At 35.2% G+C, this 14,124-nt stretch overlaps 1 protein-coding gene and 2 non-coding genes across 3 annotated transcripts in view; all 3 read right to left on the reverse strand.

Annotated features, from left to right (window-relative positions):
* Positions 1-688: 688 nt before the first annotated feature.
* Trnat-agu (transfer RNA threonine (anticodon AGU)) lies at positions 689-761 on the reverse strand. The gene has a single exon. It is a non-coding gene; the product is annotated as a tRNA-Thr (tRNA).
* Positions 762-3,866: 3,105 nt separating this feature from the next.
* Positions 3,867-14,124, reverse strand: part of LOC137401439 (gamma-tubulin complex component 3 homolog) — a 55,025-nt gene continuing 44,767 nt past the window's right edge. The window contains exons 17-20 of the mRNA XM_068087780.1: positions 13,932-14,072; positions 11,263-11,382; positions 6,834-6,959; positions 3,867-4,443 (exon numbers count right to left, since the gene is read on the reverse strand). Of these exons, the coding sequence (XP_067943881.1) occupies positions 4,306-4,443; positions 6,834-6,959; positions 11,263-11,382; positions 13,932-14,072 (525 nt within the window). The 3' untranslated portion in view covers positions 3,867-4,305. The remainder of the gene's footprint in view (positions 4,444-6,833; positions 6,960-11,262; positions 11,383-13,931; positions 14,073-14,124) is intronic.
* Positions 12,454-12,526, reverse strand: Trnat-agu (transfer RNA threonine (anticodon AGU)). The gene has a single exon. It is a non-coding gene; the product is annotated as a tRNA-Thr (tRNA).

Consider the following 14,124-nt stretch of genomic DNA (forward strand, 5'->3'; position numbering starts at 1 on the left):
CAATTCCAACCTGGGAAAATGATTGAGACTTTGCAATTGCATAACACATCTTACAACAGAATCCTATAGCTTGTGGTTTGTCACGAGCACACAAATATTCTTGAGCAAGTTGAGTATGAATTCTCGTTTTTCTGCATCATCTTTGTGGACAATAAAAATATAAATGACGGAAAAGAAACTAAGAAAAAAGAGGAATGCAGATTTGATGGCAAAATGTCCACAAATCTTCACAACAAGGTAGTATTGCATCAGCAAAAACATGAGTAAGGCTACTTGAAGCTCAGAATAGCTTATAGTTTCTGTTTGGCGCATTGCCACATAAATAGTATATGACAGCTTTTCGTGCTAGATATTTCAGGTATAGAAATTACCTTCACTTTTGTTAGTACTATTTTATTTTTAACTGACAGTCACAAATAAAAATACTCAACAAAAGAGTGGTGATCAGGTCTATTTTATGCATCTATTGCGATCAGGTGCGTCTATTGCTTTAGTTTCATTGAAAATAATGAAGGCTCTTGTGTCTCTAGATATTTCTAGCTTAAGATAACCATGGACCAAGTTGTGGTGTTAACACTGTGTACATACTTAGTCACACTGGTACAGGCAGTCACTATACATGGAAAATACATTTCCAGTCGCGTGCTGAATCTATATACTGGGGTTATACATACTGATGAAAAAACCAAGCCACCAATGAGGATCGAACTCATGACCTCCTGTTTACTAGACAGGCGCTCTAGCCACTGAGCTATGGCGGCACATGCTATTGATTACTATTGGATAAAAAATAACTCTATAGTCATGCTCAATGTATTATTTAACTTAGGAACTATAATTCAAAATTCAGGACTACAGCTACTCTGCGAAATATTTCTTATGCTAGTATTTCAGAGAACCTAATAAATAGGAAAGGTAATAACAATAAATAGGATTATTTTTACCTTTATATTAAAAACTCTACAAATGCTCGAAATTATAAAAAATCAAATGACTCCCATTTATGAGTTTAAAATTCCACCAACCTTATTGAAATTACTATTATTTATACTACAAATAATCACAGTTACTCTCCTGGATACAAGTTATAAATATGTGACATAAACCTACAAGATGCACCCTTAGTAAAGCGATAGACGCTCGTCATTAGGATGAACATGAGCTGCAAGCCCAAGCTATCACCCATAGAGTTATCTCCCCCTAGAGTGATAACTCTATGCTATCACCATTAGTAAGATTTTTCATTGGTTACTTATAAATTCAAACTTCCGCTCGATCATCTTACAAAACTTAAACTCAAAACTCAACCTTACTACACAAACTTTCCAACCTCCATATATTATGTAAAACATGAGCATATCTTTGACTTTACACCGGAAATTATTTTAACTGTTCAATATGGCATAAAACATTGCGGTTTTGTGAGAAATGTTGCGGTTTTGTGAAAAACGCTGCGGTTTTGTGAGAAACATTGCGGTTTTGTGAGAAACGTTGCGGTTTTGTCAGAAGCATTGCGGTTTTTTCGATTTCTTCCCAAATGAGTTCATCAATCTTCTATAATGAAAAAGGAACTGCACAAACTGATCTGATTGGCTGCTGGGGTTAAACATTGGTTTGAAAGTTCTATAAGTTCGAACTGTAATTCAACCAATTTTTAAAATATTTTTTTATTTATTATATCTTTTTAGTTATGGCCACGTGCCCTGATTTGCTGAAATCTGAATTGGACAGTGAAATAAATTATGATCAAATCAGATAAAACCACTAAGCTGAAATTGCACCGATGTAGCAATTTTTTTTAATTTATCAGCCAATCAAAACTTTTGCAAAATCTGCTCGATGATTGGCTAATGTACAATCAGCTTTGCAGCTGGCACACACAAAAACCCTTTAATTGCTCGAGAACAAATCACCTGGCACCACAGCGAGGTTATTCATGTTCATCATGTCACTCCATACTCTACTGGCGAGCTCTGGTGAGGGTGGAGACAACTAGCTGTAATGGAACTGCGTACATATAGTCTGACCTGATAGAACCCACAATCCAATTAAAAAGCTGTTTGAAACCGAATTGTTTAAATTCTAAAATGGTTATATACTTTAGAAATTATATAAACTAATACGCTGGCTGTTTTTTGCACTGTGAGAGCTCGTCAGGTTTAATCAGTATGTCCATGATTTTTTCATGATGTTGCAAGGTGGTTCAGTGGTGCTATGGTGCGTATGTGTCTGTCTATGAACGCTGTGACCATGGGTTCAAATCCCAGATGGTGCATAGTTTTTTCCTAACGCTATTTGTGTAGCTTTGAATAGATGGATGGACGCGAGCCTTATAATAAATTATTCCAATCTTCCAAAACTATAAGCCAACATTTTAAAACATTTTGACATAATTTTACATCATAAACTGTATACCAACAGGTAATACATAAAGCACGCTGAATTTTTTAAAGTATTTCATTGAGAGAGCAGACTAAGCTGGTGAATACATTGTCATACAGTGACCATAGCAATCACACCTGAATACGTCTGCTGATTACTAAAAATAATGAGAGAGAAACACATTATATTTTCTCGGCTTATCTTGTTTTCAAAGTTTTATGCGGCATCCGAAGGGAAGAAACCTTAAATATTTCGATAAATTTCCTTAGTTCAAAATCTGTGAGATTTACAAGCTGTTATAAGCCTGAATATAGATATATACAAGCACCTTGGCTGTTTATGCCATGAGACATCATCATGTGTAATAAATAATTGCACAACTATTCTGAAACATGGCAAGGCAGCTGATTAGTGCATGTGAGCGTTACTTTACGAAGTGGAAAGTTGTGAGTTAGACTCCTGCTGAGAGTGATCTATTTTCCAACCTCTAATCGTGGCTCTGGATAGATGGATTGACACGACTCTTATTATAGTAAGAATTATAATGTAATTAGCAATAACATCTGTATACATATCTTCACTGGTGTGATTTGTCATCGCTGAGTGATTTTTATGACAATTACTATTGAAACAAATAGATATGAGTGTACCCCCCAACTCTCGTATAAGTTAACTGGATTGACTCAACATTAATTTCTGAGACATTAACCAAGTTTGTTTCGTATAATAAAAACGTGTATTTATAAATTTCAGAGAACCTTAAGCAAATATATTTGACCTTAAGAAGAGTGTATCAAATCGAAGAAGGTGAGATTTTCCACTGTTTATTAACTCTGTTAGACATGTATGGCTAGGAAGCCTAAGATGTCACAGAAGCAGAGAGCCTACCCGTTGATAAAAACTGCAGCATGATATGAACAGGTCAGTTTAAAACTATAATATCGAGCACTTTAGCAAGAATGAGCGAGATTTTAAACTAGATCACTAAAAATCGGGTGTTGATCTAACCTTAATGAATCGAATTTCTTAGAAACTGAAGCTAAAGGTAAACTATAACACTTAATGGAAGTGAATGCTGATGGTAGAAGTTAAATTAAGTGAACACACAGGGTTCGCATTTCACTGCATATTCTTAGACGGAGACTGCTTACTTATAGATACATAAATTATATAAAAAATTATAACAACAACGAAAATATTAAAGCGTATTTTAGAATGCACAATAATTTGTTGATGAGTATTCACTGGCAGCGCTGCCTCTACAATAGAAGACCTTCTATCCAGTTATTCTACAGATAAATAACTTTGTCATTAGTTGAAAGCATGAAGTTATTATTATGTAATCACACTTGATGTTGCGTTTTTTGTTCAAAAAGGACAATCGATGACTCTAAAACTTTGGTTTACAATAAAAATATTTTTGACACAAAAATGCCGAGAACGCGGTCAGCAATTTGAGAGGAAAACAAGACGGAGAGTTCATGTAGAAGAAGGTTTATTAGTGCCACAAGATATGCAGTGAATCATTATGGCACAGAGACATCAAGAAAGGGGCCAACCATTACATAAGATCTAGTAGCATGAGTACCTTGTACTAATTAGTATTGCGGACATAACTGAATAAAAACACACAAGAAAGTCCTTAGGATAGTCACTTTAGCTAAAGGCGTCAAATAAAATAAAAATTGTCATAGAGTGGAAACAAACATCTGCATAGGGATTGATTTATAGATAAATTCTCATCAATGATTCGGCGAAATGTCAAAAGTAATGCATTCTTGACTATTTCAGATAACAAAATATCACACAGATTACTTGTAGTGGCGAATTGTGTTTCTTTGACTGACCCGTATTAACTTCTATGCTAAATATACACTCAAATCCTGTAGGTATAGTGATTTGTTCAGCGAAAGTTTCAGTTTATCATTCAGTGAATGAATTACCAAGTTGTACCGCATCAGGCACCCGGCCGCCTAAAACTCCTACAAGGCCACCCACAGGTTGTGATACTCCGGCGCCTGGCAGAAGTGTGGCAGTCCGGGGTTGGTACTTCTTCAGCACCTGCAACAGATTCAATGCTTGGTTCAAAGCTAAAGAGTATTGAAATTTCATTCAACTTTTAAACCAACTGCGAAATCACCAGAATATTAACCATGGTCTACGGTCTATTAAGCTAAAGATCAAGCAAAGACAATGTTATAATATCCAATCAACTACTAATGAAATTTTCTGTGTACATAAAGGCGTCTAATGACCAATAATTATTGGTACTATTAAAGGACAAGTTCGGTTGTCTCAATAGCTAATCTTTAAGCGATATACCGAGGAACCTCTCTATAAGAAATTAATTCGTTCTGGAAACAGTTTCACGAGTAGAGAATTTACTATGTAGAAACACATTTCACCATATAAATAATCTACTTTGTTCCAAACCCCCACAAACCTAAAAAATTAACATAAATTTGTATAAATACAGTAGATACTCTTATAACGTAAATTCCAGATAACGTAAAAAAATTATGTGAAGTTTTTGCTTCCTACTACGTAACAAATTCCATATAACGTAAAGTGTTAGGTCGGGCAAAATCAATTTGAATGTTAGTTTATTTCGCCGCACTTGCGGAAGAAAGAACGCTGTGTGATTAGCGTACTATTTATTATATATAACTTTCGTGACATTCTAGTTCGTCATAATAGATCCTTGAATGTGTCGACAAAAAGCGAATAGGATAGCTGCGCAATTGTTCATGAATACAAAGGTGATCGGTTAGTGTAGGTGTTACAGCGTTGGTCTACCAGTCTTATCGTCACGAGTTGGAGTATGGTCAAAAATTATCCCTATCCTAGCCTTGACCCCTGGATAGTAATAGATGACAAACAGGTAGAACTGCTTTTTATAGCAGAACTATTTTGCTGTTTTTTTGCCTTATTGTAGACGTACAAAATATTTGTTATTAGCTTTACTTTGCAGGATAACTTTGCGGTTTTGAAAAATAAGCAAATCGTTGTCAATGAACGTCCAAAATGTGCAGTCCCCATCAACTTGTTGTAAATTTACCGCAATCATGGTCTATAAAACCAGTGAGATTGATCATAAAAAGGAGGAAGTTGTTGATGCAAACCAATAATTCTGCAGTTACGGTACATCCCACAAATTAAAAGAGTTCAGTGAAGATTTTCCTTCCAGCATTGCCGAATGGGTGAGATTGGAAAGATCTTGGAATGGATTAGGCGATTTACATGTATTTTACTGTTCTTATAACATAAATGCTCCTGGAACGGATTATTTATGTTATAGGAGTGTCTACTGTACTGTATATGTAATGGTTAAAACCAGGAACAAATACCTGTTAGAAATACGTTACTATAAATAAATAAAAAGAAAGAACAGAGAAATAATAACTAAAAACTACAAATGCTATGACTGTTTATCTTTGGTTTTGGCCGCCTAGAATAGGCTAGGAAAAAACCACAGGGAGCAAGATGGTAGTCAGAAATGGGTAAGTGTATTGTAATGTTGTCATGGTTCTGTTTTGTCAAAAATAAATGTTTTCAAGGATTGAAGTTGAAAGATTAATTTACATCAGCATGAAATTAAAAAACCTTGATCATACACAAATTATTCCTTGAATTGCTAGAAACTCAAGTTGTCCTACTCTGCATGTGATACATGATAACTCCCAATTATACAATGAACAAAAACAAAACACTTGTCATTTGCTTGACTTTGGCTAGCAAATGAAACTGAGTGAGACGCATTGCACGTTATGCACACCGGAAGCAAACAGGCCAAAATACAGTCCAAAGTATGAAAGGCCTAGATCTAGTATCTAGAAATATCTTTCGTAAGTTAGAGCAGAATTTCCACTAAAAGTTGTAACATTGTTTTGTAACCTTTGCAGCAACAAGTCACCTAAACTTCATGCATTCTTTAAGCTACTAACAGCAGAGTGTGCCATTGTATTTTGTGATATCATCATGTGACAAGTTCACTAATTCCAACTTGTCAACATTATGCACTGTCGTTAGGATCTATGAAAGTAATGCACTAGATAACTTTTATTTTTACTTCCATCGACAAAATGTTGATAAAGATGTATTAGATTAAAGTAATAATAGGAATGCTAATTATTACCATGTATAAATAACTACTGTAGTCATTTTTGTTGCCTCATAAAAAACCTAAAGTGTCTAAAAGTCAGCGTCGAAAGATATCGTCATGACGCGCATGTAAACGATTGAACAGTTTGAAATTCTGTATATTTTTGCCTCCCAGTACCTTGGTGGAGTTTTATCTATGACCTTCACCTTGCCAATCTCTTATTAGTCATCAGTTACCAGCTAAAGCACCATAAACAATTAGAAGAACAGCAAGACCTTAATGTTCTCGAGACTGCTCGCTGCTATATTGAGAAGCGCTGAAACTAGAGTAGTGTGAGCAGCAGTCGTACCTGTGGGCTGGCAAGTATCGGCTCTTTAGCCTGATAGTGCTCATTGAAGTCGAGTCTGAACCTGAGAGCCTGCAGCTTATCGTCAGCTTGAGTGGCCAGCATGACTAGGAACTTAGTCACCATATCCTGTGGTGAAAGGAGAAAATGGATATGAGAGAAGTAAAAATACAAGCAGAAAACATACCAGAAGATGTTTAGGTAGAGACTGGTTCACACTATATCGCCGTATCTCGGCACTGTCATTTCAATGTTAGTCGTCGCTTATGTGAACTGTAAAATGATGTCATCGACAAAGCATCGCGGACACGTCGAGAAAGTTTGCAGCTGTCAAACTTTCTCAATGCTTCGCATCGACGACCGCTTTTCAAATGTGAACCATTTCACCAATTCACGGTTGTGGATAGCGTGATCGATTCATATCCGTTTATGATAGTGGCTGCGAGACTAGATTCTGATTACCGCATGCGAAAACAAAGAGGTTTACCGTGAAAATTAAAAAATATAAATGTCACAGAGTATTTCCTGATGCAAACGCGGATGAGTTTGTGATAGTATGAACATTGGTTATCATCGACGATCACCAAAGTATTGTGGCATCAACGCCGAAATACGGCGATACAGTGTGAACCAGCCTTCATCGAATATAAAGGCAGACGTTATAGAAAATGTTGTAAGCAAAATAATAATAATAAAAACTAATATATGCTAAAAGTCTGTTCATTTGTGAATAATGTAACAGACCTTGACCCCTAAACATACATTTTGACAGCTTCAATGTTTAACCACAAAGTTTTATTGTGTAATATATAGAAATAGTTTATTTTTATGTACATTTTAAACTTCAAGTTTCCATGACACAACACAATTTAAGCTTGTCAGTTTTCAGGAGATTTGAGAAAAGTACATCAAAGAGGCATGTCAACTGTTGACATCATATCTTCCTACCTGCTGACAAAAGGTACAGATATGGCTGAAGTATTTTTGTCATCAGAATTGGTTAGATTATAATATATTGTTTTAATGTGTTATTTTCAGAAGGTGAGAACGGATTAATTAGTATTCAGTTATTTTATATATGAAAAATTGATTTGAGATACAATTGAAATGCCATATGAGCTCAGTCCTGGAATGCATTCAGCTAATATCTAACACTACTACTGTATTTGTCACACACACTTCCCAAATTGCAGTTCTCTCAATATTTTGATAAACCTTTCAATACTCATTTTAGTAGTTGGGGCTCGGATGACTAGGTCCTTACGTTAGATGCTTTGAGTTTTATGCCAGCATTTATCTGCTGGACGTAAAGAATGGTAGAGTGTATGAGACTCACTCGAACTTACCTCACTGATCTCACGGTAGACACTCAAAAACTTGCTGGATTTTATTGCCAAACTATTACTGATTAAGGAAATAAAACTAAGCACATTGTATGGCAATGAAAACTGATTGTATGCTGACCTAAGTTGACCAACATCAGGGTTTAAAAACATGTCGGGTTAGGCAATGGACCATCACATGACCTGCTATATTCTCATTGACACCCAGTGTTACACCTAGTTGTGTTCCTGTTTTTATTTACATGAATTTAATCGTTAGCCGATTTATTAGCGCTGCAAAAACACAAACTAGTAACTAAGAATAGCAATGATTAGCTTTACAAGTTGATTTACAAATGATGTTGATTCATAGTGACTTAGCTAAAGCTGACAATTGTAGGTTAGTTTTAGCCAAATGAAGAACACCTGTAAGATAAAAAACCTGCCATGGCCACTAGTTACACTATATTACATATATTACATATACCGTTGAACCTTTAATTGAACGCCACCCCTTTTTGAACGCCACCTCCAATTGACCGCCACCCTGAAAGAAGGGTCGAAAAATAGACCGCCACTCTCCAATTGAACGCCACCGCCATTTAATCACCATTTTGACATTATTTGATTTTTACGAGCCCATAATATCAACTGCTCAGTAGAAAAGTGTCCACAAAATCATATTAATAATAAATCGTTTATATCAATAACACTTAATTCTCTCGTAGTCCAATTCCAAAGTTTTCGTTTTTTTCGTTAAAACTTTGAAAGCGACACCAGAGAAATAATCAATAACGGTCTCATGCTAGTAGTAGTTCTCTGTTTAACGCGGTCTTTCTACTTCGAAGAAGTCTACATATATAAAAACGGCTTGAATTTAAAATGGTAGATGAACTTTCAAAGCAACGCCATAGAAATAACTCCTAACTGTCTCAGGCTAAAAGTAGTTTCTTGTTTAATGCGGTCCTAATTCTTCGAAAGGCATGCGTATAAAAACCGGTTCGGAAGTTTTGGACCAAAGGTTACGTTTACTAAGCAAACTTTTAAGCGTTGCATTCATGTTAAATGCTGCGCTAAAATGTTTGGACGCTGATATTGACTAGTTCAGCATTGCAAAAGAAGAGTTGTGGTGAGAATATAATGTGGAAGGTAATTGGACAACTAAAAGATGTTCTTTCCATCGAAAGCAACAATCCGAACACAGCTATCCGAGCAAACGATAGAAATATTTTTGTGTTAAAACGTTAATTTTTGTTTCTGTATGTAATATAAGTATGATTCGTTTATGTCACTTGTTCATAAATATTTATATTTGTACCATTTATTAGATTATTATTGTATAATTTACAAATATGCAGATTTATAGCATGTTATTTAATAGCATCCTTGCAGCTATCTTAACACGGCTTACGAAGGATCGATGCTCACAACTCCACTTCTATTGCACATAAAAAGCTAGTTTTGGTTGCAAACTGTAGCAAACATATCAGTAAGTGCAATGGGCTTTCATTCAACAATGACAAATACAGATATAAAATAAAAGTATGCCTTCAAATTTAGAATGAAATAAAAATTGAAAATGCCAGCAAATTGCAAAGAAGAACATAGGCTATAATATCGTTGCAGGTCAATTGCAAGCAATAGATATCAACTAGTAGAGATATTTCTCGATTTCTCTATGCACATTTACTATTAGTTATTTACAGTTAGTTAGTTATTATGAGTTAGTTATTATGAGTTAGTTAGTTATTAGTTAGTTATTATGAGTTAGTTATTGCATCCAAAAGGTTTAATATAGCTCCACCAAAAAAAGCAAAACATAGGCGACATTCGTTTTGCTCGTAATAGTGCTCAATTTACCTTCCGAAAATTCTGACGAGCCAGTTGAAAAATACACCGCCAGTCTCTATTTGAACGCCGCCTCCAATTGACGGCCACTATAGAAAAATGGTTGAAAAATAGAGCGCTATGGCGTTAAATTAGAGGTTTTACGGTATATCATATATATATACTAATATTATACTTAGTATCTAGTGCATTAAAATTAATCCAAATTAATTTAGTGCATTAATCCAGTATATGTTTGGTGCGAGCTACCCAAACTTTCAATAAATGTTGTATTATAAAATAAAAGTTTTATATTATATCTATACATTGTTATCATACAATTAGTTAAGGCGCGCTGACTTGGGACTTTAATCAAGTTGCTTGCTAACTCTCAATAGTAGAATTCCAAATGCTCAACTTACAGCACTCTGAACATCTGAGAAGCAAAACAACTCCCAAAAGCCTACAGAGATTTAAATCGATGTTTCAGATATTGATCGAAGAGACTTACAGTGACTATGAGTGCCCCCAGCACGCCGACGACTCAAATGTAATGTGTATATTTTTAAACAGACAGTTCTGCTGCAGCTGATAGTAAATAAAAAATGAAATTTCACATATTAATTTTGTAACAATATTATTTCTGTTATTATTATTATTCCACGATTGTCATTAGAGGACCTGGGAATAATATTTAAAAATTTAATATATGAAAAGGTCATTCCTTATTTTGATTAAATCTTCCACCTTCCTCTTCCACTGGTGGCCATAGATAAGTTGCCTATTATGTGTCATCAGCGTGACATTCCTTGCTAATTTTGCTAAGGAAAGTTGATAGTCATGAGGGTTTTAGGGCTGCTTTGAAGCAATACTTGCTGGACTCTCTGGAATAGATTTATTTTGATTTCTTTTGCTTAGACAACTATGTTTTCTTTCTTAACAATCTCATCTGCTAACGCGGCTCTCATCGCACCTTACTTTTTCTAACATCTTGTTGTTATGACTTAATGTAAATAAAACAAAAAAACAAACAAGAGGAACTGCATTACCTGATTGAAACAGGGAGTTGCGACACTTTTCTCAATTATCACCACCATTTTATATTTAGGTAAGCTAGCGTAGAATGCTAGTTAGAAACACATCAGACATTTTTTACACCCTTGGACCTTCAGGTGACAGTTAGTGACAGGTGACATGTAGTGACAAGTAGTGGCAGGTGACACCTACTGACAGGTGACACATAGTGACAGGTGCCAGTCATTTGATATTATAATATAGCTCACCTGATAGGCTTGACTCAACACTTTCAGTTGACTCCTTGTGGGTTTTATAGTCATCTTCAAAAACTCAGTTCTCCTTTCCTTCTCTTCAGCCTCTCTCTCCTCTGTGGTTCCCCACTCAGACTAAATTACACACATAAAACCGTGAGGTAAAATAGGTGAACCTTATTTATACATGCAAGCTGTAGAAATAACCTCATTAAGGTATAAATTAACTTGTAGACCAGTTATGGCCAAATGGCGGATCTAGATCCGAATCTCTGTAGTGTTTTTGTGGATCTTTCAAGTTGGCTGTCAACAAATATTTTTGAAGTATTTTTTTAAAAATTTGGTTTAAAAAAGATTTTTGTAAACTTTTCTTAGAATTTTTGTAAATTCATTGTTTTCAGCAATGAATTACGTGAGAAACAATCATAGAACACGGCTCACAAACAATTTTTAGTCAAATTATGGATATAACCAAAGTTTTTTAAAATCGCATTCGACGCTTTGTTTTAAGATGTACACAAATAATTGCATGTTTATATATGATAAAAAATAAAAATGCATATCTTCAGCTCGTTATGAATATTTAATTTGTCAGATTTTACTGTAGCGGATCATGACCAAAATCATTTGGCCTGCTGTAGAACATTGCAACATCTTCTCTATGAAAAACACCAACAATATAATAAACAGCCACCTAATAGCTTGATCGGAGGCCCATCTATACCCTTCTTGCAGAGACAGCAGCCCATAAAAAGACTAGGGTGCATTTGTGGGGTTAACAGCAGACCTGACAAGTCAGGTGCTATGAAGGCAGCTAGACACTAGGCTCTAAAACGAGCTCACAAAATTTCAAGGCCAGTGTGGCCAATGGTGGCTAACTATGACCACGCAGGCTATAACTAATGAGCAAATCAATAATTGTTTTTGTACTACAAAAATTCTGTCATGTTTGCTTTTACACAATTTAACCATAACTGTTGTAAAGATGTAAGCTTAGAAAATACAGCACAAAGAACGCAAAACAAGACAAACAACTACAATGAAAAGCCAAGCAATAAATCAAGCAACTCTGTTGTGTAATGTCGAATGTTTTTTGTTAGCATTATAGGTGTGCCCAGATTAGGCTTAATAGTCAAAAGTTAGCGATTTAGAAATTCTTGCCTCGGTCGCTCATGTGATTAGAGTTATACAAATGAGAAAAAAGTAAGCCACCAATGAGGATCGAACTCATGACCTCCTGTTTACTAGACAGGCGCTCTAGCCACTGAGCTATGGCGGCACACGTTTACGACGTCCATTCATAATCAATTTATTACAAAGCCGCGTTACGCTTCAATCGCGCTCGGTAATTTCTTTGTCAATAGCGTTAGCTGAACCGTAGCGTACGTAAATGGGCCTCTTTTCAAATGCGGGTCAGCCTTCGCCAGTGGAACTTACTAACCCTCTGTAATTTTACCCATATACATGTATATATATTAACCAAACACCATTGCATCATCTTACAGAAGATAAACACTAACAATATGATAAACAGCCGCCTGTCATTCGGACCACTCAGTTTTGATGCTCTCTATCAACATGTATGTATTATGAATGAATTTTCATATGAATTTCAACTTTTCTAACAAATACATAAGGTCAACTCTCTTTATACCATTTTAATTCCTTCCAGTGTTGGCATCGCAAAGTGAAACTGTCGTATAGAGACGTATAGCAACCCATAGTACTAATTATCTAATGCAAACACCCCCTGAGAAAAACAGTTAACATTCATATACATGTTCATGTTAAAATTAGTAACAAAACAATATGTTTACCGGTGATAAATATAGTTACTTACAGTAACTTTAATGCGCTTAGTAGTTATGATTTGCAATAAAATGTAACATTACGATGTATTATGTGCAATACGTATCGTAGGGAGTTGTTACCTTCGGGACAGACGTATAACATAAATGTTGAATTTAGCTTAATTAAATTTAGCTTACTATATTATATATAGTATATACTATATGTATATATAGTATATATTAGTATATATATAGTATATATGTATATATTATATATATATAGTATATATGTATATATTATATATATATATACTATATGTATATTTACTAAACCACTCTTCAACTTTAGCATCGTCTAAAATTTTATCACCTATCTGTTTCCTGTTTCATTTTCACTATAACCAACAACGAATATCTCTGAGCTGAGAGGGAGCATCGTATTTCTTTCAGGCGTTGTTAGAGGGATTTCGCGAACAGCATATACACGTCTTCGTTATTCCGACTTATTCAGCACACCAACTGCCAAATTCTAATTTCGAGAGAAATTTTTGTTGATATCATATGGCGAAAAGAATGTCGTATATCAGGGATGAAAAATCCCAGTGTTTCATATAGTCAGAGGAAAAAAATCGTATAAAAGGAAGTTAGGAACATCGTAGCCTGGAGACGCATCGTATGCTAAAAATCAAACAGTTTCACCCAATTTTAAACTGCTGAAGTTTTAATTGTTCTTTGAATTTCCTCACAGCGTATGATCAAACTGATGCCTAATAATATCAAAAAAAATCTTTCTCAAAAGATATTCTTCATCGACCTAGAACTTGCTATCACACGTAGCGTTATGTTGTGGGGCCACACGATGCTACTGACTACTCTAATACTGATCCCACCCACTTCACTGGTTCTCTGTACCATGCCCTTCTCGAACTGCTGCCGGTAGTCGTTCTCTCTCGACGCCTTCTCAAAGAAACCTTCAAGGATCTGCTGGAACTTGATGATGAGGTCAAAGATGGTACGAAGTTGCGAGAAGACATCCTGTAAAATAATACGACAAGCCATAAAATCTACTCCATTATAATTCTATATA

The sequence above is a fragment of the Watersipora subatra genome, chromosome 8 (genome assembly GCF_963576615.1).
Source record: "Watersipora subatra chromosome 8, tzWatSuba1.1, whole genome shotgun sequence".
Classification (NCBI taxonomy): domain Eukaryota; kingdom Metazoa; phylum Bryozoa; class Gymnolaemata; order Cheilostomatida; family Watersiporidae; genus Watersipora; species Watersipora subatra.